General features: G+C 39.3%; 3 protein-coding genes across 3 annotated transcripts in view; 2 read left to right on the forward strand and 1 right to left on the reverse strand.

Annotated features, from left to right (window-relative positions):
- On the forward strand, positions 1 to 18,980 carry LOC116612977 (5'-nucleotidase domain-containing protein 1). Its single transcript, XM_032373510.2, has 14 exons — positions 1 to 175; positions 688 to 782; positions 1,391 to 1,462; positions 1,906 to 2,027; positions 8,637 to 8,719; positions 8,821 to 8,902; positions 9,149 to 9,323; positions 14,239 to 14,291; positions 14,593 to 14,643; positions 15,886 to 16,004; positions 16,436 to 16,561; positions 17,319 to 17,366; positions 17,935 to 18,340; positions 18,665 to 18,980. The coding sequence occupies exons 1-14, from the start codon at positions 92 to 94 to the stop codon at positions 18,751 to 18,753; spliced, it is 1,605 nt and encodes a 534-aa protein (XP_032229401.1). The 5' UTR covers positions 1 to 91; the 3' UTR covers positions 18,754 to 18,980.
- Positions 9,363 to 13,178, forward strand: LOC116612978 (trace amine-associated receptor 7f). The gene has a single exon (XM_048722032.1). It carries the CDS (start codon positions 11,904 to 11,906, stop codon positions 12,900 to 12,902), a length of 999 nt encoding a protein of 332 aa, XP_048577989.1. The 5' UTR covers positions 9,363 to 11,903; the 3' UTR covers positions 12,903 to 13,178.
- LOC5505099 (AFG1-like ATPase) overlaps positions 18,845 to 26,051 on the reverse strand; it is an 18,383-nt gene continuing 11,176 nt past the window's right edge. Inside the window, exons 7-13 of the mRNA XM_032373511.2 lie at positions 23,139 to 23,197; positions 22,783 to 22,834; positions 22,680 to 22,710; positions 22,340 to 22,523; positions 21,852 to 21,992; positions 21,463 to 21,579; positions 18,845 to 19,269 (exon numbers count right to left, since the gene is read on the reverse strand). Coding sequence (XP_032229402.2) covers positions 19,123 to 19,269; positions 21,463 to 21,579; positions 21,852 to 21,992; positions 22,340 to 22,523; positions 22,680 to 22,710; positions 22,783 to 22,834; positions 23,139 to 23,197 — 731 coding nt within the window. The 3' untranslated portion in view covers positions 18,845 to 19,122. The remainder of the gene's footprint in view (positions 19,270 to 21,462; positions 21,580 to 21,851; positions 21,993 to 22,339; positions 22,524 to 22,679; positions 22,711 to 22,782; positions 22,835 to 23,138; positions 23,198 to 26,051) is intronic.

Consider the following 26,051-nt stretch of genomic DNA (forward strand, 5'->3'; position numbering starts at 1 on the left):
TTATATCATTGTTTTCAGTTTTTGGCGGCCGTCTACATGTTGAGAAGATCGGTGTGTTTTTTTGTACAGAAGGTTTATTCATTCCCCCAGGATGGTGAAGCTAACAGATTACGATAGCATTGGCTTTGATCTTGATCACACTGTCATACAATACAAACTGGGAAACGTATTTGAGGTAAGCGATAAAGAAAGCATCGGGGAGAATGGTCTTGTGATCGTAGGACCTCTAAAACCCGCGTGCCGAAAGGAGCTTTCAAGTTGGAAATTATCTGTTATCAAAACTGCAGATCTGAGATCCAGGAACTCCACTGATTTAGGGAAAATTGCGATCGATAAGTGGCACAATTTTTGGATCATGGATTTTGAGCCTTGGGACCGGGAACACTCGGAACTAATTACCTTGGAAAATGAACTAATTACCTTTAAAAATGAACTAATTACCTTGGAAAATTTACTAATTACCTTGACATATATATGTTATATGCTTGATAACCCTCTGGTAAACCGTGCATTAGCCATATAACCTCCCCTTCCACAACGAGGTCTAACTGTAACATAACAAGTGAACATTGACAGGGAGGAAAGGAGGGGGGGGGGGGGAATCGGGGATTCCTATTCGACTAATAAGTTTTGTAACTCAAAAGAGTGATTTGTATAGTGTTTGAAGAGTTCCATTGATTTCCTCAGCTTATCTACAAGTGTATAACAGAATTCTTAGTGGAAGAGAAAGGCTATGACGACTCTCTTTTACAAGGCTCACTGAGTGACTACAGTGATTTTGTGTATGTATGCCATCTGTCTTTCAGTATACAGTCAATTGGCAAAATGTTGTCATCAACCAGCATCCCGACTGTGACAATCCCGCATGTAAGCATGGGTAAAAACCACTGGGGCGCCTTGCTGCATATATTAGCATAGCCACCACATCTACTGAAGTTATGCGTTGGCTAATGTATGCATCTAGGTGCTTAAGTAGATTTTACCCATGTTTACTTGAGGGCTTGTCAGATAGTTGCAAAGCAGGTTGATGACAACCTTGTCAAATGACTGTATCCTTGTTCATCTGTTTATCTGTCTGATTGTCTGTGTATCCCTTCATCCCTCTGTCCATCCAGGGGCGTAGCCAGGGGGGGTGGCCTAGGAGGCCCAGGCCCCCCCTTCTAGCAGCCAAAAATACAGTAAATGTATGAGACATTATCTAAAATACAGGAGAAAATACCTTGAAAGTCCCTTTTACCCCCCTCCTGTTAAAAATCCTGGCTATGCCGCTGCCATCCGTTTGTTTGGTCTTCCCATCTGGTCATCTGGCCATGCATCTGGGCATCTTTTTTTGTCTTTAGTCTATTTACTGTGTATTTGATCGAATAAACTGTATTCTTTATTCATCTAGAATGAGAGGACATATCTTTGATATAGAGAAGGGGAATATCCTTAAACTTGATAATCATGGTGTAATACTAAGGTAAGTAATTGAAGGATTTCCTTTAGGTTTTTACAACTAATTTTAGATTTAAATTAACATATTTGCTTTTTTAATTTTAATAGTTAAAACTGTTCCACTTTGATTTTGATGAATTTGTGAAAACCTTCCAATAATTCCATCTATTTAAACTGATCCTCTGTTCCTATAAATGTACTTTAAATGTAAAAGGAAGTACATTTTGTGCTCCCTGATCAAGCAACACAACACTTGTCAAAATGAGATTGCTTGATTATGCTTGAAGTCATTTTATAATGAGGAAGCCATACAACAAGAGTGGATTAAAAACCCTATGCTTATTAAATACTCTATGTTATAGCAATATTGATCAACCTAGGCAGTGCATTATAAAAAAAAAACTGTATTAGCCATACTGACAGAGTTTTAAAGCGGGAATTAAATTTTCCTTCTCTTGATTGTTACAGAGCCTCTCATGGGACTAACCACTTGAACAAGGAAGAGATCAGAAGAAGTTATGGAGAAAAGGCAATGTTTCCTCTCTTTAATGATCTAAAGGAAAACATGATTGTACGACACAGACATATAGGTATGGTGACCAGGGATGGTTCAGGGGGTTAGACGAACCCCTGCACACCTGGCTTGAAGGTCCGCTCAGAACAAACAAAGCTATATAACGTTTGGCTGGAGATATACCGTGCACATCAATGTCTTTAAAATGACTATAAAAATCCTTTTACAATAATTATCTTTATAATTATCGCTATATGTTAAAAAGCTCCCTATTAATAACATTTTAAAAACAAGATTGATTACCTAATTTAACAAGGTGTGGAGAGGGGTATACCGGTAATTTTGTCCACTGAAATGGAAAAACGAATCACCCCGCTCACAATCCTGGCTACGGGCCTGTTAACCTGCATTATATGGGCAATAAGTAAATACCCCCCTACATGTGTGCTAATAATATGGGCAATGAGTAAATACCCCCCTACATGTGTGCTAATAATATGGGCAATGAGTAAATACAGTACCGCTCACGAACATAGGAACACTGTTCGCGAAACGTTCGCGAAATTCGCGAACAACGTTCGCGAAATTCGCGAACATATAGACTGTTCGCGAACATGCTGTTCGCGAACAGATGCAAAATAAACGGTTTGACGAACGGTAACGTGTGATCCAGGGCTTAATAACAGCTGGAACAGCGAAAAGCCATTTATTTGACAAAGACTTGTATTAGACAGAATATAAGTTTGGGGAATGAATGCTGATCGCTAGATATTCCTTGAAGATTTTCGAATGTGTGTTAACTGCTAGCGAATACTTTGAAAAGCGGGAAGCCATCTATTTGACAAAGCAAAGACTTGTACTAAACACAGGAGAATTAGTTTGAGGAGGGAATGCCGATCGCTTGATATTCTTCGAAGATTGTCGAATGTGTGTTAACTGCTAGCGAATACTTTGAAAAGCGGGAAGCCATTTATTTGACAAAGCAAAGACTTGTACTAAACACGGAAGAATTAGTTCTTCTTCGAAGATTTTCGAAATGTGTCAGAAAACTGCTAGCGTAGACTTAATAACAGCGGGAAGCCATTATTTGACAAAGACATGCAATAAACACAGGAGAATTAGTTTGAGGAAGGAACGCCGATCGATCGCTTGATGTTATTCGAAGATTTTCGAAATGTGTGAAAACTACTAGCGAAGACTTAATAACAGCGGGAAGCCATTTATTTGTCAAAGACATGTAATAAACACATGAGAATTAGTTTGAGGAGGGAATGCCGATCTCTTGATATTCTTCGAAGATTGTCGAATGTGTGTTAACTGCTAGCGAATACTTTGAAAAGCGGGAAGCCATTTATTTGACAAAGCAAAGACTTGTACTAAACACGGAAGAATTAGTTTGAGGAGGGAATGCCGATCGCTTGATTTTCTTCGAAGATTTTCGAAATGTGTGAAAACTGCTAGCGTAGACTTAATAACAGCGGGAAGCCATTATTTGACAAAGACATGCAATAAACACAGGATAATTAGTTTGAGGAAGGAACGCCGATCGATCGCTTGATATTATCCAAAGATTTTCGAAATGTGTGAAAACTGCTAGCGAAGACTTAATAACAGCGGGAAGCCATTTATTTGACAAAGACATGTAATAAACACATGAGAATTAGTTTGAGAAAGGAATGCCGATCGCTTGATATTCTCCGAAGATTTTCGAATGTGTGAAAACTGCTAGCGAAGACTTTTGAACAGCGGGAAGCCATTATTTGACAAAGCAAAGACTTGTACTAAACATGGGAGAATTAGTTTGAGGAGGGAATGCCGATCGCTTGATATTATTCGAAGATTTTCGATTGTGTGAAAACTGCTAGCCAATCCTTTTAAACACTGGGAAGCCATTTATTTGACAAAAACTTGTATTAGACACGGGAGAATTAGTTTGAGGAAGGAATGCCGATCGCTTGATATTCTTCGAAGATTTTCGAATGTGTGAAAACTGTGAGTAGTAGTCGTTTGTGTTCGAATACATGAGTCAGCGACAACATGCTCTACTATAAATGTCTTCTTTTCGGGTTTTGTAGAATATCAAGAGATCGGCATTCCTTCTCCCGTGTTTATTACAAGTATTTGTCAAATAGAATTTCAAAATTCTTCGCTAGCAGTTTTCACACATTCGAAAATCTTCGAAGGATATCAAGCGATCGGCATTCCTTCTCCCATGTTTATTAAAAGTATTTGTCAAATAGAATTTCAAAATTCTTCGCTAGCAGTTTTCACACATTCGAAAATCATCGAAGAATATCAAGCGATCGGCATTCCTTCCCCAAATTAATTATCCCGTGTGTAATACAAGTATTTGTTAAATAAATGGCTTCCCGCTGTTCAAAAGTATTCGCTAGCAGTTGTCACATTCGACAATCTCCGAAGCATATCAAGCGATCGACATTTCTTCCCTCTTCGAGGCAAGCTTTTGAGAATAAACTAACTAACTTTTTTGCCTGTGTCTGCCCTCGTAAATCCACGATCGAATCCTTCGCATGCTTTGGCTTTCATCCGCCATCTTTATCGTCTTTATTTCTCAAACTTGAAAGTGTCTTGTCTTGATCGTCTACGAATAATTGAACTGAAGGCATATCAGACTATAACTGAATTTGTTGTTTCTGATTTTAACGATAACCATAGCTCTCAGCTGACTTTTACACGAACAATTTATTTGAATCCCTTGCAGAACTCCTGTATGTATTTTAAGTGAGTATAAGTACTGTAAGTCTTCGGTTACGAGGTACGAGTTTCCGTTTGTCAAACGGTTTGTCCCGGTCTGTTCGCGAACACTGTGTTCGCGAACATCAGCTGTTCGCGAACAATTTCGCGAACATATGTCCACATGTTCGAGAGCGGTACTGTACCCCCTACATCCACCCCTATATGTGTGCTAATAATATGGGCAATGAGTAAATACCCCCTACATCCACCCCTACATGTGTGCTAATAATATGGGTAATGAGTAAATACCCCCTACATCCACCCCTACATGTGTGCTAATAATATGGGCAATGAGTAAATACCCCCTACATCCACCCCTACATGTGTGCTAATAATATGGGCAATGAGTAAATACCCCATACATCCACCCCTACATGTGTGCTAATAATATGGGCAATGAGTAAATACCCCTTACATCCACCCCTAGATGTGTGCTAATAATATGGGCAATGAGTAAATACCCCCTACATCCACCCCTACATGTGTGCTAATAATATGGGCAATGAGTAAATACCCCCTACATCCACCCCTACATGTGTGCTAATAATATGGGCAATGAGTACAGACCCCCTACATCCACCCCTACATGTGTGCTAAAAATATGGGCAATGAGTAAATACCCCCTACATCCACCCCTACATGTGTGCTAATAATATGGGCAATGAGTAAATACCCCCTACATCCACCCCTACATGTGTGCTAATAATATGGGCAATGAGTAAATACCCCCTACATCCACCCCTACATGTGTGCTAATAATATGGGCAATAAGTAAATACCCTATACATCCACCCCTACATGTGTGCTAATAATATGGGCAATGAGTAAATACCCCCTACATCCACCCCTACATGTGTGCTAATAATATGGGCAATGAGTAAATACCCTATACATCCACCCCTACATGTGTGCTAATAATATGGGCAATGAGTAAACACCCCCTACATCCACCCCTACATGTGTGCTAATAATATGGGCAATGAGTAAATACCCCCTACATCCACCCCTACATGTGTGCTAATAATATGGGCAATGAGTAAATACCCCCTACATCCACCCCTACATGTGTGCTAATAATATGGGCAATGATTAAACACCCCATACATCCACCCCTACATGTGTGCTAATAATATGGGCAATGAGTAAATACCCCCTACATCCACCCCTACATGTGTGCTAATAATATGGGCAATGAGTAAACACCCCATACATCCACCCCTACATGTGTGCTAATAATATGGGCAATAAGTAAATACCCCCTACATCCACCCCTACATGTGTGCTTATAATATGGGCAATGAGTAAATACCCCCTACATCCACCCTTACATGTGTGCTAATAATATGGGCAATGAGTACATACCCCCTACATCCACCCCTACATGTGTGCTAATAATATGGACAATGAGTAAATACCCCCTACATCCACCCCTACATGTGTGCTAATAATATGGGCAATGAGTAAATACCCCCTACATCCACCCCTACATGTGTGCTAATAATATGGGCAATGAGTAAATACCCCCTACATCCACCCCTACATGTGTGCTAATAATATGGGCAATGAGTAAATACCCCCTACATCCACCCCTAGATGTGTGCTAATAATATGGGCAATGAGTAAATACCCCCGTACATCCACCCCTACATGTATGCTAATAATATGGGCAATGAGTAAACACCCCCTACATCCACCCCTACATGTGTGCTAATAATATGGGCAATGAGTACATACCCCCTACATCCACCCCTACATGTGTGCTAATAATATGGGCAATGAGTAAATACCCCCTACATCCACCCCTAGATGTGTGCTAATAATATGGGCAATGAGTAAATACCCCCTACATCCACCCCTAGATGTGTGCTAATAATATGGGCAATAAGTAAATACCCCCTACATCCACCCCTACATGTGTGCTAATAATATGGGCAATGAGTAAATACCCCCTACATCCACCCCTAGATGTGTGCTAATAATATGGGCAATGAGTAAATACCCCATACATCCACCCCTAGATGTGTGCTAATAATATGGACAATGAGTAAATACCCCCTACATCCACCCCTACATGTGTGCTAATAATATGGGCAATGAGTAAATACCCCGTACATCCACCCCTACATGTGTGCTAATAACATGGGCAATAAGTAAATACCCCCTACATCCACCCCTACATGTGTGCTAATAATATGGGTAATGAGTAAAAACCCCGTACATCCACCCCTACATGTGTGCTAATAATATGGGTAATGAGTAAATACCCCCTACATCCACCCCTACATGTGTGCTAATAATATGGGCAATGAGTACATACCCCCTACATCCACCCCTACATGTGTGCTAATAATATGGGCAATGAGTAAATACCCCCCACATCCACCCCTACATGTGTGCTAATAATATGGGCAATGAGTAAATACCCCCGTACATCCACCCCTACATGTGTGCTAATAATATGGGCAATGAGTAAATACCCCATACATCCACCCCTACATGTGTGCTAATAATATGGGCAATGAGTACATACCCCCTACATCCACCCTACATGTGTGCTAATAATATGGGCAATGAGTACATACCCCCTACATCCACCCCTACATGTGTGCAAATAATATGGGCAATGAGTAAATACCCCCTACATCCACCCCTACATGTGTGCTAATAATATGGACAATGAGTAAATACCCCCTACATCCACCCCTACATGTGTGCTAATAATATGGGCAATGAGTAAATACCCCCTACATCCACCCCTACATGTGTGCTAATAATATGGAATTTTCTAAGTTTACCTTTATTTCTCCATAAAGGGGATTTTGAAGGGGATGTTTTGAAACTCTATTTTATGAAATTTAATAAAATTGATCTCCCTCACTATCTCATGTATTCCCCTCCCCATAACTATTCACCTGATAAGGGGATTCTCTAAATTTAGATTTTCTGTTGCTGTGGATAGGATTTGTTATTGTAAATTTTAACCAAATTGACTAAAATGACTAAAACTATCCCCACTAACTTGTCTTTAAATTGAGTCCTTCTAGTATATATACTACTTTTGAGAAATGTCTTTTCAATGGATAACTTGTCCTTTTTTCTAACTCAAACTGGTTTCCGTCTAGTTTTTGTTCATAGCCATTTGGTCATACATATTTTATAACTGGAAAATGAAAAACTCAAGGTGCATGCATGTGTGACTGAAAACAGGCATTAAAGGGCTTTAAGGGTCTACTGACATTAGTGTTGCTCAGTAACGAGGTTGCTACTGTGGTGGCGTTGAGCGTGCGCATATACATAACACAGAATTCGTCATTCACAAGCTTTCCTGAAGTAAATGAAACAAAAATATGCGTTTCAAGTTCCCAAAAATTGATTTGATCTCAGACTTTTCGGGCGATGATATTTTCCATATTTTGTAAAAACAAAGATTCAGCGAAGATTTAGTCAGGCCAACCTTTTTGAAGCCAAAGTTTTTTATTTTCACCACCTGCGCGCACTGCAAACACCAGTTACAAACCCTAGCACACGCACTGAAAATCTTATTTCAAAGTAGCATGCGCTGTATCAAAATTTTAAAATGCTTTTTCAATTTTTGTTTTCGTGAAATTTTACGTGAAATTTCTGCTTTTATCTGTATCTATGACATCACTTTATTACGTCACAGGGTAACGTCATCATCATTGTCAGCACAATTTTTTTGGTCAACTTGGCAAATATCAGACCCTTATGACTTTCTACAAGGATTTTATACTATATTCATTTTTCCTTAGCAACAGATGTCAGTACACCCTTAACCATAATATGCAGATTGAAAAACTTTTCATCCTGTCTCAGGTTTAACCATAATATGCAGGTTGATATAGAGATACGTAATATTTGATATTCTTGTTTTATCTATTGACTGCTTATTGACTTTTGTTTCTTTCAGTAAATTTTAGGACCTTTGAAAATTTTTTTGATATCCCTGGATCCCTGATAGCTGCCAGACTTGTTGACATTATTGACAAGAAGGTGAACACCAATTATGATGTCTTGCTCTGCTCATTTTTTTTTTTTTTTTGTTCCATTATTTCTGAGACCAAGATGTTTTTGTTGTTGTTGTTGTTATTTAGCATGGGAGACCCACTAAGTACACTTTCTGGCCAGACGTTATGTCAGGGTTTATTCTTAACTTCAGCCCATCTTCATTTTCTGGTAATTATGAATATTATTAACTACAACAATGAATTTTGAACCTTAAGTAAATTAATCTTACAACACTTGCAAAAAGTCAGGGGAAAAGCATTTCCTTTTGAGGTAGTTTTTGTAGTCCTTCAATCAAAGTATACTTTTTGGTCATGTGAGGGTTTCGAGTTCAAAATTGGAATACAAGTGTCAGAGTTGTTAAGAAATATACTATCGCATTGTATGCTGTTCCAACTACTGCTTCATTTTTTTCAGAAAAGAAAGGAAAGTATTTCCCAACAATCACCCAAAATCCAAGCAACTTCATCAAGTTGTGTTCGCCTGAAGTTCTCAAGTGGATAAAAAGCCTCAGCACTGAAAGAAGGAAGGTCTTCCTCCTGACAAATTCTTATATTGATTATGCTGGCTTTCTACTGGAGTATGCAGCTGGGTAAGTAAACAAGCCTGCTAGCTGTTGTTGTTGATGTTTTTTTTTTTTTTTGGGGGGGGGGGGGAGGGGAGGAAAATTGGAAATGAACTGTTATTTTGAATTTTCTTGCAAAAAGACCGTTTCATTGTCAAATGAAAACAATAACAAAGAGTGGCTTATCGACATCATTCAAATTCATATAAAAGTGTCAGCGAGCGAAAGGATCCGATTTAACTAACAATCCGGTACACTGCTAGCAGGGCTTTTCCTGTTTGTTTCTATCTGTTCACTTACCTGTGTCGCGTCTCTGTTCTTTTGTGTTAAACAAACGAGAACGCGAAAGAACAGACTCGCGACACGGATAAGTGAACTCATAAAAAAGCTCTGCTAGGGGTAACAATGCGGTCATTTATATTTGTCAAACAAATATATTTGTGTAGTGTAATTATATCATAGTGCTGAATATAATTCACTTTGCGAAACCTCAAATGAAAGCAATTCGAGATGGGCAAACAAGATGCTAAGTTCTCACATATTGTAGCCTGCTAGCGCCGGCTCTCATTGTAGGTTATTCGGAAATGTTTTATTTTCGAATATTGGGAACCCTGTGTGCGCGCGAAGGCCGAGGTGCGCACAGGGTTCCCAATATTCGAAAATAAAACATTTCCGAATAACCCACAATGTAAGCTGGCTAGCAGGCTACACGTATTGAGAGAAGGTACTTAGGGACTAGGGGCATCTGACATACAGTAGTCTGCTTAGCAGCCACGCCTAGTGTCACGCACACAAAGAGCGTCTGCTAAGCAGATTACATCTGACGGGAGAGGTGACATTTATATTCTGCTCGATTATCTGTTAGCGGTTAGTTGACGTAAAAAAGGCAATCAAAAGCTAATGCCCTTTTGATACCATCGATCGAATTAGTCATCTTTTGTGATTTCTATGCAACCAGCCCCTACAAATCAACAGCTAAAGATTACAGTGATTTAATGTTTTACTTGCCATCATACAAAGCTAGACAAAACAGAAATCACGAGCCCATGATTGCTTAAAAACACACAAACATCATTTGACTTTGCAATATAATGAATAATCAAACCCAAATACAAATCACCGACTGAAATCAGAGTGTTTCGTCAGTACACAATAGTTGTATTTGAGAGATGCTTGGTTTACTGTGTTCGTGACTACTTGCCTATATCTTGCAAACAAATCAACACAAGCAATGGGACTATGATAAACGTTTTATTGTAAAATCCCCTATATGGTATAATAAGGTAAACCCTAATAAAAAATAGAATGAAATTTTCCATGCCCTTCCCCCCCCCCCCCCCCCCCCCTGCAAAGGAATGAACGGTAAACAACAAATTCAAGGAGCACGAGCAAGAGATCAGCTGCAAGCTGGTAAGAAAGTGGAAGAAATTGGCTAAAAAGGCACGCGGGAATTTCTCGAGAACCCCCCCTCCTTCAGGATAATAAATGAACTTTCCGTAAGATGTGTAAAGCAGTCTATTTTCTACAGTCTATTCTCTAACCCTTGAATCATATGTTACCAAAACACTGGCTAATGTCTGGTCTGCTTCAACATTTCTGTTTTTTTTTCTTTCTTTTGCATACAAATTAGAAACAGAGTGCGGCTGGAGTTTTTAAGAGCGCTGTTTTCTCTGTCCCACATGGTCACCTAATTTCCTAAATCTCACTGGATATATCACCCGAATACCGAGGATAATACCTATTTTAAAAACCAAGCCAGCTTCTCTACTGACTATTGTGTTATGCAGCAGCTTTATGCATGAGTTTGCACAGGGCTGTATACCATATATACCCCATATCGTTTGTTTGATAACATGAAATCTTTATTGGACCATTGACTTTGTTTTGAATAGTACAAGCAAAACACATCTATGGAATGTCTTGCTCGGCTTGCAAACATATTATTTTGGTCGTGGGTAAATACTTGATTGTTATTTTTCGCGCATGCATGCAATAAATCCTGGACCCTCTTTCATGCGAGCCAGAATGTCTAGCGTAAAGAGAGTCCCAGGTCTGGACTAATGTAGATTGTGTTTGCAAATTCGCGAAAAGTCGCTTGAAAATATAGCCAAAAGTTGCTCTAAAGTTTCTATTTTGGGGTCCTGTGGCCTATTGGGGGTCCTGTGGCGATACTCGAGAATGCATGCCCCCCTTCATGACAATTAATCTTGCCCCCCATAGAAAGTCATAGCTATTTTAGTTGTTTTTCTGACACTTAGAGAAGCGAGGGGAATGCTAAGAGCCTCTTATCACTACGAGTAATTTATTAGCTCCTCTCGTGGGAACTAGCATCCTGTTACCTCTTTAGGAAATATAGGAAATATAGGAGTACTTAAAGTGCAAGTGAAGCGTGTCAAACGTCATATCGCTAAGAATTTGAAGACGTATTTATTGCGTTGATTTGATATTCGTGAAGTTTTAGATCGACAAGTCTTTGCAGACATATTGATCTGCAGTCCTAATCACGTATATCCATACTTAAAATTGATTATTAATTACGCCCGGAATTTTTATAAGCATATCAAACCAAGCTGAGAAAGCGTTCTAATAAGGAAGGCTTTTGCCATAATGGCGGCAGTTTACGGCTCTTTCGACTTCGTCAATATCTCGACAAATCAGCAAATGATCGACCTTTTTGCCCATCTTCATCCACACCGGCCGGTTCTTTACACCTTGGTGATCAGTCTAGGTATCCTTTGGCCTGTTGTTATTGTTGGAAATGTCGCCGTGCTCTACGCCATTTGGAAAGATCCATTGAAACTTCTCCGTCCCTCGCCAACCATCACTATAATCGGTAGTATGGCGGTGTGTGATCTTATGGTCGGTATTGGGTACATTCCCTCGTATATGTACTGGTTTATCTGGCGTGGACTTTTGGAAAAGCAAGGCGACAACAATCTCATTGATCAGTTACACGTCTTCTTCGATTGCATGAATTATATCTCCCTTTATCATGTCCTTTATTTGACGTGTGATAGATTCATCGCTGTTCATAAACCACTACATCACTCATCAATCATCACAAGGAAAAGGTGCATTACTGCAATCGTCCCAACATGGATTACATGGGCTGCCATAGGCATACTAAGCACTTTTTACACTTCAGCAGTCTATGCAGGAGTCATATTTATCTGCGTCATAGTGGCTATTTTATTGATATTTATCCTTTCGGGGTATATTCTTCACTCCATTAAAAGACACTCCAAAATAATAACAGATGAATCAGCGAATAACAGTCTTAGAGATGCTATAAACGCAAGAGAGCGAAAGACTACGAAGTTAATCGCCATAGTGGTCGGTATATTTCTTGTCAGCTTTTTACCCTGGTTCATCTCAGGTATTCTCTTACTTCTCTGCTCTCCTTGCTATCCAAATGCTTCAATTCTCATATCTATCACGTTCTTGTCTGCCAATCTACTTACTGCTAATTCAGGCATAAATGTCTACCTCTATGCGTTTAGGCTAGAAAGATTTAAGAAGACGTTCGCTTTGTGGTGTCGCAAGAGTCGCGAAGCAGAGGTGTTGCCAAGAGTTGAGCAAGAGGACGTCTTCAACACCAAACTGTAGCGTCTACTATACAGCTTTTCATCAAGTTGGACAAGCAAGGGAGGAAATTGATAAAAAAGAAGGAATGTTCCTTTTTTGTTTCTCACATATGTAAAAGTAGTGCATAAAAGTAAAATTTCACGATTTGATAATAGAGTTTTTAAGCGTAATGTAGAGTTTAGAATGTTGACTTTATCTAACCCCTAACTATATGATTGGGGATCAAAATATTGTAAAACAGTGATTCAGAAACAGAAAAATCGCCCTAACCCTGACCCAACTTGTAAAGCAGAAAAAGATGAGGAAACTATATTCAAACAAAGAAATAACAAGAAAAAATAAATTAGTCCTTGTGAGTATAAAAAGGAAATCTCGCGTATTTCTGTCGAAGAAAGTGCAGACAAAATTAAAATGGAAAACAATTTTTGAAGCGAGAGGAAAAGCGGGCGTTTAATTTGAATTTATATGAGATGAGAACAAGCAAAACCGCTGAGAGCTTTGATTAAAAGGAGGTAATTACCGAAGAAAATGGTCTCAGTTTTCAATTCCTATCAAATTTAAACACTTAAGTCACCAAGATTACACTTAGAAATTGAATAAAGATATTAGGATAAGCAAGTGTAAAGAAATGGAATAAAAAAAGAACTATTATATTAATTAGCAACATAACAACCTGCAAGGAACTCTTAACTAGGAACACCATATTTGGTAGTGAGGCGCGCGGGTGTTCATCCGGTACCTAAAGGATATTAGTCCACGAATCGATGTTGGTAGAAGAAATGTATAGCGAATCACCCTCCCCCTGAAAAAGAAATTGAAACGCTATCAAAATTAATCGTTTCTCGGATTGCGTGTATTACCCAAATAATCCCAACAAGTGAGAGGTTGCACTAGTCTTCCTCGAATGCTCGCCTTCCAAGGCAAAATGCTTTAGTGCTGTTTTTTTAATTAACTTAAATCCCAGTGCTTTATTCACAAGTACCATGTTCTCTTTAAACTTTAATTCTAGTGCGCGCCTTGTTAAGCTGACCTCTACACCCAGCGTTCACACCAGGAGAAAATACCTTTTGAGCGTTTTGGGCCCCCTCTGGCTACGCCGCTGGAATACCCTGACCTGCACATCACATGATGATGATGAAGGGGGGGGGGGTATCGCAAGGTCCAATCGGCAAATACTTTTGCATATGACATCTATATAACTGCGCAACCCCCTCAGTTAATCCCGAGTACGCGTTTGATACTAATGGAGTTGCCGTTTGATGCTAATGGAATTGCCGTTTGATGCTAATGGAATTGCCTTATCAAGCGGTTATCCTTAGAGCGGCCCGCCACTGTACTAATCCATTTTCTTTATTAGAAATCAATGGAAAGACTTGTTTGATGTGGTCGTATGCAAAGCTTCAAAACCAGGCAAGCCAGTCATTCCATGCACTTTTTGCCTATCAGCATTGTTACAGTGCGACGCGCGCTACCGTGGCCACTAAGGATGCGAGTATACATGCTACCTGATTGCCGTCAACGTCACTAGCCAACCAGTTTGACAAAGACATGCTCAAGTGTACATCAGGGCAAGACAAAAGCCCTCCTAGTTATGAATTTCTTGTCAATCAAAACAGCGGTTCTTGCATGCTGATTGGATAACTTTCTTTAAACTTTGTCTTGATGACCACTGTAGCGGGCGTCGCACAATAACCGTGTTCGTTACTTGCAGGTTTCTTCGTACCATATGATTCTGGAATGATTACGCCGTTTTATGAAATTGGTAAGTGATACTGTTGTTTTTAGGAAAAAGGACCTGGCCCTCTAGCTTAAAGGGACCGTATCACGCGCCATGCCCGCATGCGTTAAAGCCGCATTGTCACCAGTTTACTTCCGGTCGATTACGTAACAATCTCCGACGATTTTTAACGGAAAACGCGAAAAATATTGAAAGCAGTGTGTTTATTGGAAGTTTCTTTGAGGATGTGATTGATAATTTAGAGCGGATGGCCTATTAAATATCTCGGATCTTAATAGATTCTTTTGTCTTTTAACGGTTAAGGTTTCCGTCGGATCTCCGGAAGTAAACTGGTGACAATGCGGCCGGGTTACCCTAGGCCTAGTTTTCGCGTTTAAGGATGTTAAAGGCCTAATCCCTTATCGCACTTTATTAACCTGTATTTGGGGGAATAGCCGGGATCTTTAGGACGAAGATGAAGATGAAGACGAAGGCGAGGCTATTATTTTCAAGCTTTAATCGTTCACAGTCGCAACCGCAGAACAACAACCACACACCCAACATAAAGTACCAGGCTATCTACATTTATACGCTAGGACCAAACAGCAATCCATGTGGTTGTCCCACATGAGAGGAAATAAATGTAAAGCAATTCAAGAGGGAACGGGTAGAATTTGATACATTCGGCAAAACGAACCAATCAGTCAAAAGCGTGAGGGCGTGGGAAATCACAGAGTTGGTCTCTCGTCCCTGTGTATTTACAAAATAATCAATTAAGTCAAGGTAACTCTAAGATAACACTAATGATTAAGCAATTTTTAAAACTTAACTGCGCATGCTCAAAGAGTGTGTGACAACATTTCCTTTAAATGAAATAACGATAAAAACAAATGATATGTCTAAACCAAGGGGTGATAATGATATGTGTTTTCGAAGAACATTCTGGAGTTTCAGCTTACCAACTAAAATGTCCGAAACGAAAAGAAGGAAACCACGATTTTGCCACGTATTAGAAACTGGACACTCCCTGGATTTAGACGCACCAAAAGGTCATCGAAGCGGAGGGTCCACGGGCGTGCTAAAATCTAGACTAAGGAAACTACAATTGTAAACAAAATATAAATCATCCTTAAAAAATAAAATAAAAACTTAAGAACTTCCGTTTTTCATGATAGGAACTTACACATATTTCAAATAAGGTTGCATTTAAATATCCATGTGTAAAGCGCTTAGACATTTACATACACTACATCTCTTAAACTCATCCTTAATCTCTCTTTCGTACAGAGGATGGTAAGGAAATTCGGGCTGTCGACGAGCTTCACCTCGGAGGAATCTACTCTCAGGGAAACAACAAGACTTTCATGCAGCACATTCGAAAATGGATCGGCAAAGCTAACCCAAGGGTGTGTGGTATTAGAGCACTTGCGAACATAGCCTGCAAGCGGGCTCTCTCCAGTTGATTCATTCGAAAATTACTGCTCTCCGAATTACGGGATTTCTAGCAGTTCAGAGCGTGTAGTGGCAAACACGAGCCGACAAGGTTTAGCGAAATATTTACTCGGATTTGCTCTCCAGGGGAAAAAATATATTAGTTTTGTGCAAGAGAGTATAATGTCATATATATAATTTCACACTTTCTTTGCTGTGGGTGATTGGTTGTGTGATTGAGTTGAGGTAGGGATAAGTTGTGCCAAAATCTGTGGCATTTCGGGAAAGAACAATTTAAATTATAAAGCACGCGTTGTTTTTCTTCAGGTGACGATTAAGCCTTATACGACCACTAGAACTTGTTGTACCAAGGTTGCCGCCCAACATTCTTTTATTACATCCTCAGGTTCTTTATTTTGGCGACAGCGCCAAATCAGACATCTACCCAACGTTCATGCTGGCTAGGTGGGAGTCTGCCGCTGTCCTGGAGGAGATGGAGACAGAGGGAATGGTTACGTTACACCCGCCACAGGTAGCCCAGCCCTCTTGTTCATGGTATAGATTAGTTTTTTACTAACAAGGGAAGGAAAAGTGACTTTATAGATGCCACAGATAGTCCAACCTCTCTTATTCATGTAGTAGTTCTTCGCTAAAAAGAGGGAGGGATGAGTGGCCTTATACACTTATTTCAATAAAATCTGACTAAGAAAATGGAACAATGTTTGACTGACAATGTTGTTTTCTTGTGTTAAAAATGCTTGCATTCACTACATGGGCCTCATTGGAAACCTAGATAGCCTTCTAAGAATGCCATAAACAGATACAAGGCTTGTATTTTCTAACCAGTAGTGTAAGGCATTTGTCATTTTCCATTTTTAAACTAAAGGAAGAGGCCCATATAGCAGCAAAATATTGCTTTATTGGGCTAAGTTCAAACGTCGTATAATCCATGAGCCGTATTCAATGCAAATGCGTGCAAATGAAGATGAAACAATCGGCTTGATTCATTTGCATGCATTTGCATTGAATACGGCTCATGGATAATACGATGTTTGGACTAAGCCTAATAAAGAAATCTTTTGCTGTTATATGATCTAAAAATCTGGTGAAATCTCAGCCTGGACGTTCTTATTTAAAAGATTCTTATCAAAACAGAGGGTATTTCTAGATCCTTTCTAGATCCTTCTAGATAACATCTCCTCTGTCACTTCATTCGCTTCTCATCTTTATTGAGATCCGTTGACTAGAGAATGATCCGCCCTAACACACTTGTTCTGAAACATCAATAGGGCTACGAGGAGAATGGAGAACCCAAAAGAAAAAGAGCGAAGCTAGTGGTGAGTATCGTTTAGCCAGAGGCGAGTTTAAGCCTATCGCTTTTGTAGGGAAACACACAATGGAGAGCTTAGGAAGGACGTTAACATTAATAGAGTTTAACTACGTTACCTCGAAATCGGAAACAACTCCAGCTAGCGGGGAGATCGAGTTATCTGAATTTGAGTGGTCAGGGTTATTTGTAAGGTGTAAGACAAACGCCGACTATGTTGGTATTGTTTACACCGTTGCCTTTCTTCTCAATGGATATTTGACACAAATAAAGCCGCTTACTGGCCTCTAGGCTGCGTAACCAGCATTCCTATGGGTAGAGGGCTTCATCGGACAGGCGCGATCCAACTCTTCGCTCTGTCTAACTTGCCGCTAAAAACTTGTACAACAGTTGGCAGAGCGTCACTCTAGGGTCTGTGCCTCTCACCACTGGGTTCCGGGTTTGACTCCCGGTTCTTCTTGCCTTCGACTCGACCACGGTGGAGCTCTGGTAATCCATCATTTCAGCTGTAGTAAGAGTGGTTAGCCTCTGAAATTTATTTAAACTGCCCTCATATAATCACCTCTTCTTTTCTTCAGGACATTGAAATCGAAGAGGGTAAAGACGAAGTTTTACTCTCTAGGCAATGGGGGTCCCTCTTCACTGACGATGGGATTGGCCCGGATGTAGATGGAAATTCCCCGGATGCTACTAAAGAGCCCTCAAATAATAAAAAGTCCCTGTATGTGGAAAACAAGTTGTCGGATGAATGTAACGGTATCCCGGGTCAAGAACAGTTCGCTGCCAAAGCAAATGATCCGAAAACAAAAACCATAGCGCCGGATATTTTGGATGCGGCGGTAGTCCATATGAAACACACGGAAGCCGCAATGAGGGAGTTTGAGGCGATCGACTCCACTGAAGTGCGAGAGATGAACACCTTCTGGGGGGACATGTTCCGTAGATGCAGCACTATCGCCATCCCTACACTTGATTTCATTGCAAGTAAGTATCCACAGTATGCCCAACCCCGAACGTTTCAGAGTAGTAAGTCACCGACCACGGTGGATCAATTAATTTCAAATCGGCATCCTTAGCTCTGGAAAGAGATCACTAGATCCATCTAGAAACGTTTTCTATCCAAATGCACACATAAAATTAACCATCTTCCAACTACCAACAAAGTTGTAAACCGAAGGCGTAATCCACTCGTCATGAGCAGGATGGGGTCCGGACGCCCCCCCCCCCCCTCTCTTGGGACACGCGCCTGGATTGAGTGGCCTAAATGTGTATTAAATAATGTGCAACGCGCATGTCTTTCTTTTATAGGTTTACCCGCTGACCATGAGTTTGGCACGTTTGACGCGGTGCACTCTGGGTTCTATCCTGGAGTACCCAAGTCTCTTCACAAGAACTAAACTCTCTCAATCACCTGTTGGGATCCCTGTGGGCTTTGGGTTTCGCGTCATTATGAATCTTGCTGAAAAAAAAAAATGACTAAGACTAAACTTCTTTTTATCTATTTTGAATATTTATTTATTTTTTTTTAAGTGTAAAAATTTGTCAGATTGTCCTGACCTTCTAGCCATGAAATCGAAATGTACATATTTATGCCAATAATACAATAAATAATTTCCCAAATTCCTCTTGTGGAAATGGTATTTGATTTTAATAAAAATTCACTTATACCAGTTAAAAATATAATTAACATTAACCACGAAGATGTCTCGACTATATATCGGAGTACGTCGCTGTATTCTCGGCTAGTCGTCGACAGTAGCTCGGTCTTAGCTAGACCCATTCTCCTGGGGTTTAACTCCTGAGGTCCAGTACTGCTCGGTCTGCATCTCTGTGATCCGGGATACCGTCCTCTCGAAGGCGAAGATCTCTTCTTCAGCAGTGAAAATGCTAGCCTTGCTGTTATCCGCGCTATCCTAGAAAAACAAGTTAAAGAGTAATCTTATATTCAGTCGCGGATTCAGGAACAAAATTATAGTCTTTTTGAAGAATTTGGATTTTGGCGAGAAAACCCGGAGCTCGGGTTTTTTATTAATTCTGAGCCATCGTATCGATGACGGCATATACTAACACAATGCAAACCAAAAAAAGCAATCCATAAACTTATATTTTACTGGGTAGAATATTATTGTGAAACTTGGAAATTGCGAAACCTTTAGAGGAGTCGGGAAAGAGAGATTTTAAATTTTGGAATAACACTCTGGAAATGGCTACTTTCCTCATCTTGTTTTTGCTGAATCACTTTTCTAACTCAACAATTTGTTAGTTACAAACAAATTTCACTTGGCAGCCTGGTGTTCGCTATTTGGCAGCCTGGTGTTCGCTATTTTTCCGCTCACCCCATGTTATCCAAAATGGCGGCCAAATACCCGAGCTCCGGGTTTTCTCGCCGAATAAAAAACTACAACACCTAAAGTAGGCTAAAAAAATCGAAAACAGCTTAACACTGTCGCCTCAATTAACTAAATGACGCTCATACATAACTTTCTAACTCCTAAATATTTTGACCTGTTTACGTTGAACACGTGAATTGGATCCGAGCCTGATCAGCAAAGGAAGAGTAAAAAAGCATCCTTTTCTATCGGCAGGTTTCTAGAAGCTATTACGATTTAAATTTGTAATCAATTTGGAGAATGGAATAAACAACCTTGTTTCAGAAGGTTATTTTAAATAACATTTTTTCCTCTTCTATGTTAGTTTTCCGTTAATTAAAGCATTGACGTAACGTGGATGCGTATGTGTCAAAATACGCAAAAATTATTCATTATTTTTTAATGGGGTATTGTTTATTTAGTTTTTCAGGTTCATATATTAAAAATAACAATCGGATGTTTTCATGCAAGCAATAGTTCCTGATGGGAATTTTTGAAAGTAACTTTGCGCCAGACTGATCAAAGAGACTAGTGCGTTAGGATTGTCACGTCATACTACAGCCGGAATTTTCTTATAATTCTAAATGGTGTTACCCATTGTTTCTCAATTCTTCTTGTTGAATTCATATGCGCGCATTGCCAGTTTTCTTTAACTCTAATTGATGAATTCATTTGTGCACATTTTCAATTGTTCTCTTATCATTCTAATCAATTAATTAATTTGGGCACATTGTTAATTGTTTTCTAATTATTTCAATTGTTGAATTCGTTTGGGCACAATGTTCACTGTTTTCTAATAGTTTTAATTGCGCATTGTATTTTTCCCTTTTTTTAATTGTCTTACTCATATTGTATGCTTGAATTGCCCATCGCTTTCTCATAATTCTAATTGTTGAATTTATTAACGCAAATTTTCTATTGTTTTCTCATAATTCTAATTGCTGAATTCCTTTGCACGCATTGTTCATTGTTTTCTCATAATTCTAATTGCTGAATTCCTTTGCACGCATTGTTCATTGTTTTCTCATAATTCTAATTGCTGAATTCCTTTGCACGCATTGTTCATTGTTTTCTCATAATTCTAATTGCTGAATTCCTTTGCACGCATTGTTCATTGTTGTCTCATAATTCTAATTGCTGAATTCCTTTGCACGCATTGTTCATTGTTTTCTCATAATTCTAATTGCTTAATTCCTTTGCACGCATTGTTCATTGTTGTCTCATAATTCTAATTGCTGAATTCCTTTGCACGCATTGTTCATTGTTGTCTCATAATTCTAATTGCTGAATTCCTTTACACGCATTGTTCATTGTTTTCTCATAATTCTAATTGCCGAATTCCTTTGCACGCATTGTTCATTGTTGTCTCATAATTCTAATTGCTGAATTCCTTTGCACGCATTGTTCATTGTTTTCCCATAATTCTAATTGCTGAATTCCTTTGCACGCATTGTTCATTGTTTTCTCATAATTCTAATTGTTGAATTCCTTTACACGCATTGTTCATTGTTTTCTCATAATTCTAATTGTTGAATTCCTTTGCACGCATTGTTCATTGTTTTCTCATACGTTTAATTGTTGAAGTCATTTACGGGCATTTTCTTTTTCCCCTTCATATTAATTGTTTTACTCATGCAGCGCACATTTCCATTGTCAGTTGTTTAATTCTAAATGTTTAATCCATTTGCACTGAAATCAAGTTTACAGACTTACCAATGATTATGATTCAAGACTTACCGATGACAATGATAGGTCGTCCATTAGCATTCTCTGAAATTCCAGGTCCTTGGTCGATAAAGGTGACGCTTGGAACAAGTCCGAGGGCGACGCCTCAGCCGAACAAACCAACCGTACCTGCAAAGGTTAGAAATCGTCGATCAACCACTCCTTTGTTATTGTTTGAATAAATATACAAATAAATAAATGGAGTAGCTAATCACCCTCCTTGCAGCTAGATGCTGATTACAAGAGCGCAGATTCAGACGTGGTCGAGTTGAAGGTCCTTAAACCTCTTTTATGTGTTTGTGTTATTACCATAAGGATGTATAATCATTGGCGACAGAGGTTGCGTGACTCAAGAGGTAATAGCGTTGCGTGAACTGTATCTTAGACGTTGTGTGACTTACCCTATTATCGTACAGCGTGTCGATAAGTGTGATAAATCGGCGCGCCTCGGTCTTCTTGTACAGCGTCATCTGCGGGATGTCCCGTATGAAGATGACGTCAAAGTGTTTGCATAACGCAAGGTAGTCCGCAGCACCCAAAGGCTGGACGAAAAGGAGAATTTTTTAAACATTATCAGATATAGAGATTTTCATATAGACCTGAAGTCAGACCTCCTTTCAACTAGCGGCCACATTGCCACCCAAAGGACAAAATAAGCGCCCAGGACGCTAAAACGACCATGCACGATATGTTATCTACGCAGAGCTCAGTATGCAAGCGATACAGGCAAATTTGGCCATATAACAAAAAAATCAATTTCAAAGATTTTTCCCCATATATGGTAAGTATATCCCTTAGAAAAACTGAAAAAAAGAACATCCCTTAGAGAAACAAACAACCAAACAATAAATAAACTTTAGGGGATCTTCCAAAAAATACCATTACTAACCCTAGCACAAAGCTCTTCGAATGTAAAATCCGCCACTAGGTCGCACGTTCTAGGCGCGTGCAATGTGCGTGCTCCACCAAGTACCGGGATATCCCGGGCACGTGTTTTGCACGTGTCTTCCTCGTAGTCGGTGAGGTTGCGGAAAATCCCGTCCAACTCTTTATTGGTGCGAGGGTCATGTGAGCTAAAAGAAACATTATTTGAATACTGGGATATCTGTGTTATTGACGGGAAGTACAGGGATACTCGATATTTTGTACAAACGAGAAATTCTGCACATCTTGGCATACGGCATAAACAACTTTCACATATCGTATAAAATGATTCATTGAATACTTACCTAAAATAAACCTTTCCAACATACTGAATATCTGGCAGGGAGAAAAAAAAACATTGAAAAACAAAAAAACATTGGAAGTACCGAAAGATGAGTGTAGACAAACCTCTTAATCGATAATCGATTCCCGAATCCAAGCATAGTACAGTACAATTTTTCTATAAGAAATGCAAAAAAGTAAGGAAACAATAGATTAGAAAAATGGAAGCCATCTACGATGCCCGATGACGAGTCCCTCTTCCAAAACTGAAATACTTATTTTCTTCGTTAAAAAAATATATTGTGATTTTTTCCTTCAACACTTTACATTTCGATAATAAATATACAACAGAAATAGCCGAACAACATGATATGAGCATTACAAATGTTTTCACATTTCGCTACCAAATCAACAAAGCCGCCAAAGCAATGCATTACGGGTAGGGCTAGGAAGTAGTCACATGACAGATCTCGCATTCTTACCTTTAAAATAGGGATGAAAGGGACAAAGTTACTTCTTTGTAGCCCATTCTTGTACAAATCTGAGAAAAAAAATCGCCGTAAAATGCATGAGACAACCAGCTGGCTGTACGTGAATGAATGGGGTAAAAGAGGAGCAGAAAGCGCGCAGTAATTTCATGTGAAAAAACCTAAGACTTTTCACTAACAGAAGGTGTGTTGTAAGAGTTTCTTAAAATAAATTTCAAACTAAAAGATCACTCACAGACGACCACGGGTTTACCATTGGTTCAAAAGGTTCTCCAACCGTCGAGAACCGAAAGCGCTTCGAACGAACCCGACGCCCTCTTTTAAGTCGGCACTTTTTCGACGTTTCGGGGCTTTGGCGGTAGAAGAGCCTCTGGAAAGGGCTCAGGGCCACCGAGAACCCGAAAGCGTTTCAAACGGAGCCGTCGCCTTCTCTTTCGTCGCGTTTGTTTGACGCACTTCCAGGTTTTTGGAGTTTAGTACTTCATGTAGCCATCAATATTGGCTGAAGTTAGGGTAAGGGTTGGGGTCAGTGTCTAGGACACACTTTATTGATGGCTACATGAAGTAGCAGGCTGTAAAAAAAACCTCTGGGATCGCGGGCTTAGTGGACGGTCAACTAAAACGCATTACGACGTTGAAAAACCAACGAGTTATTGATGAAAACTAAGATAAGATAATGAGCTTCCTAACTGTTTGAGCTCTCAAAAGAGCCCCTACGGAGACAGAAAATGTAAGGCTCTCTCTATTAGAAGTAGCAGGCTGTAAAAAAACCTCTGGGATCGCGGGCTTAGTGGACGGTCAACTAAAACGCATCACGACGTTGAAAAACCAACGAGTTATTGATGAAAACTAAGATAAGAAAATGAGCTTCCTAACTGTTTGAGCTCTCAAAAGAGCCCCTACGGAGACAGAAAATGTAATGCTCTCTCTATTAGTACATGCGGAAGGATGTTTGTCAACCGCTCTTAAGTGTCTTTCACATAAATCATCACTTAAACTATGAGGAAAGGCAGTGTTATTTGAAAAGGTTCTTGATTCAAACACGAATACAGATCTTAATTCCATTTCGCGCAGCAGGCACAAAGGGAGAACAAAGGAAAAGTAACTTATCACAGTGCCAATGAGAAACTTGGGAATTTTGTTGATGCTTTTATAATCATTGTTCGCTATTTTTGTCAAGGTTCCCTTAAAATTGAAAAAAAAAGTAATAATAATCTACCATCAGTGTCCCCTAGTACCATCCTGCCAGTCCACGATCAGTTCTTTGGGGGAAATTTAAAAAAAAGTCGCGATTCGAAAGGGATAACAGGAGGTGAAATGCTGAAAACTTAGTTTTACAAAAAAAAAAAAAAAAAACCGGACACTCTTCATCAATTCTATGGTTTCAAGGAGCACTTGCATGGTGAAAAGTGATTTTAGTATGTTATTTTGGAAAACTCGAAAACAGTTAAATCATTCGGAATAACCAAAAAATCCATGCTGGTTTGTTAAATGACCTTTGATCAAACAGATAGATACAATATCGTTTGGGCAACTCACATCGAACGGATGGAAACGAGTTAGAAATTTTACTTTTAGGTTTCAGTACAGACTGTACGTTTACACAAACCTTGAAATTGCATAAGGTAAACTTCTTTTCTATTTATCCACTTGTGCGTAAACAAGAAGGTTTTACATTGTTTTGCCGCACACTTGCTCATATTTTATTCTAATTCCTTAGTAGAAGCGTGCCCCCTTCAAAGCGCACCTTGAATGTAATCATCTTTTGTGTAATATGTAACATGCTGCGAAGGACTCATACAGTCCCTATATCTCCCAAATCCGCCGACTGGGGCACTGCATATTCCAGAAACAGCCCATAAGGCTCAATGAGTGATGTAAAATTGCGTGGTTCAACCGCATGGGCCATAGAACTATATAAATGGCTCAAGATTAATGAATAACACTAGAGGTTTACAACACAAGCTTGAATGTGGTTTTCCTTTTACAATGAGTGGAAAGAGGAACAATGACACAAATGACGAGCGTTGGCACTGTCTTTTAGGAGAACGCAGTGGAACAATCTGGATAGATTCAGAAGTTTGAATATATTTAATTTTTTCATTTTTTTTTTACTCGTCTACGCAATCATAAAAAAAAACAATTCGCATTTTTTTTTTCAATTATGAACTCAATTATTACTTCAATTATGTACTTTAAAGCTAAACTGTAAAGATAAGAAAAAAATAATGGATGTTAAAAAGTACAGGAAGCCATAATGTGGAAAACGCGTGCTGTTGACTAACTAATGCATAAATAAGAAGAGAAATCTGACAGCTGATTAACCAATCCAAAAACAGAAGAGGCGAGCACGTGTCTAAAACAACCAATCAAAAGATTGAATGAAACAATACCTCAAGTAATCGGGTTGATGAGTGTATATAGACCTTTCAGGGTTCGCTGTCGCAGTCTTCGCTGGCACAAAGTGCGGCTTTAGATACAAAAGATGCTTAAGATGATGGACGTGCCAAAAATAACGGAAAGCGACGAGACGAAAATAGCAGCCAAAGCGTGCTTAAATTTCCTTCGTGTCTGAGTAAATAGTTCGCATTGAATACACAAGCTGTTAAATCTGATTATTTGGTTATTCGTGTGGGAATTCGTTAGGTATTTCAACCCTGTTTATTAGTTTGCTGTAAAATAATAAGTAATTGTACTAAAATATGGAGCAGAAAAAGCAAGTGAGAAACTGATAAATTTTACAAATAGTACTTCCAAGGTTTCCTTTGCACGAAAAATGTAAATTTTAAAAGCAGAAAAATAAAATATCGCAAATATATGTGGGGAGCGATTCGTCTAGAGCTACGTGTTCTTAATATACGTGGGATTAATCCGATCCAAGCCGGAAATTTATTTCGTTGGATAAAC

The sequence above is a fragment of the Nematostella vectensis genome, chromosome 14, assembly GCF_932526225.1.
Source record: "Nematostella vectensis chromosome 14, jaNemVect1.1, whole genome shotgun sequence".
NCBI classification, from domain to species: Eukaryota; Metazoa; Cnidaria; class Anthozoa; order Actiniaria; family Edwardsiidae; genus Nematostella; species Nematostella vectensis.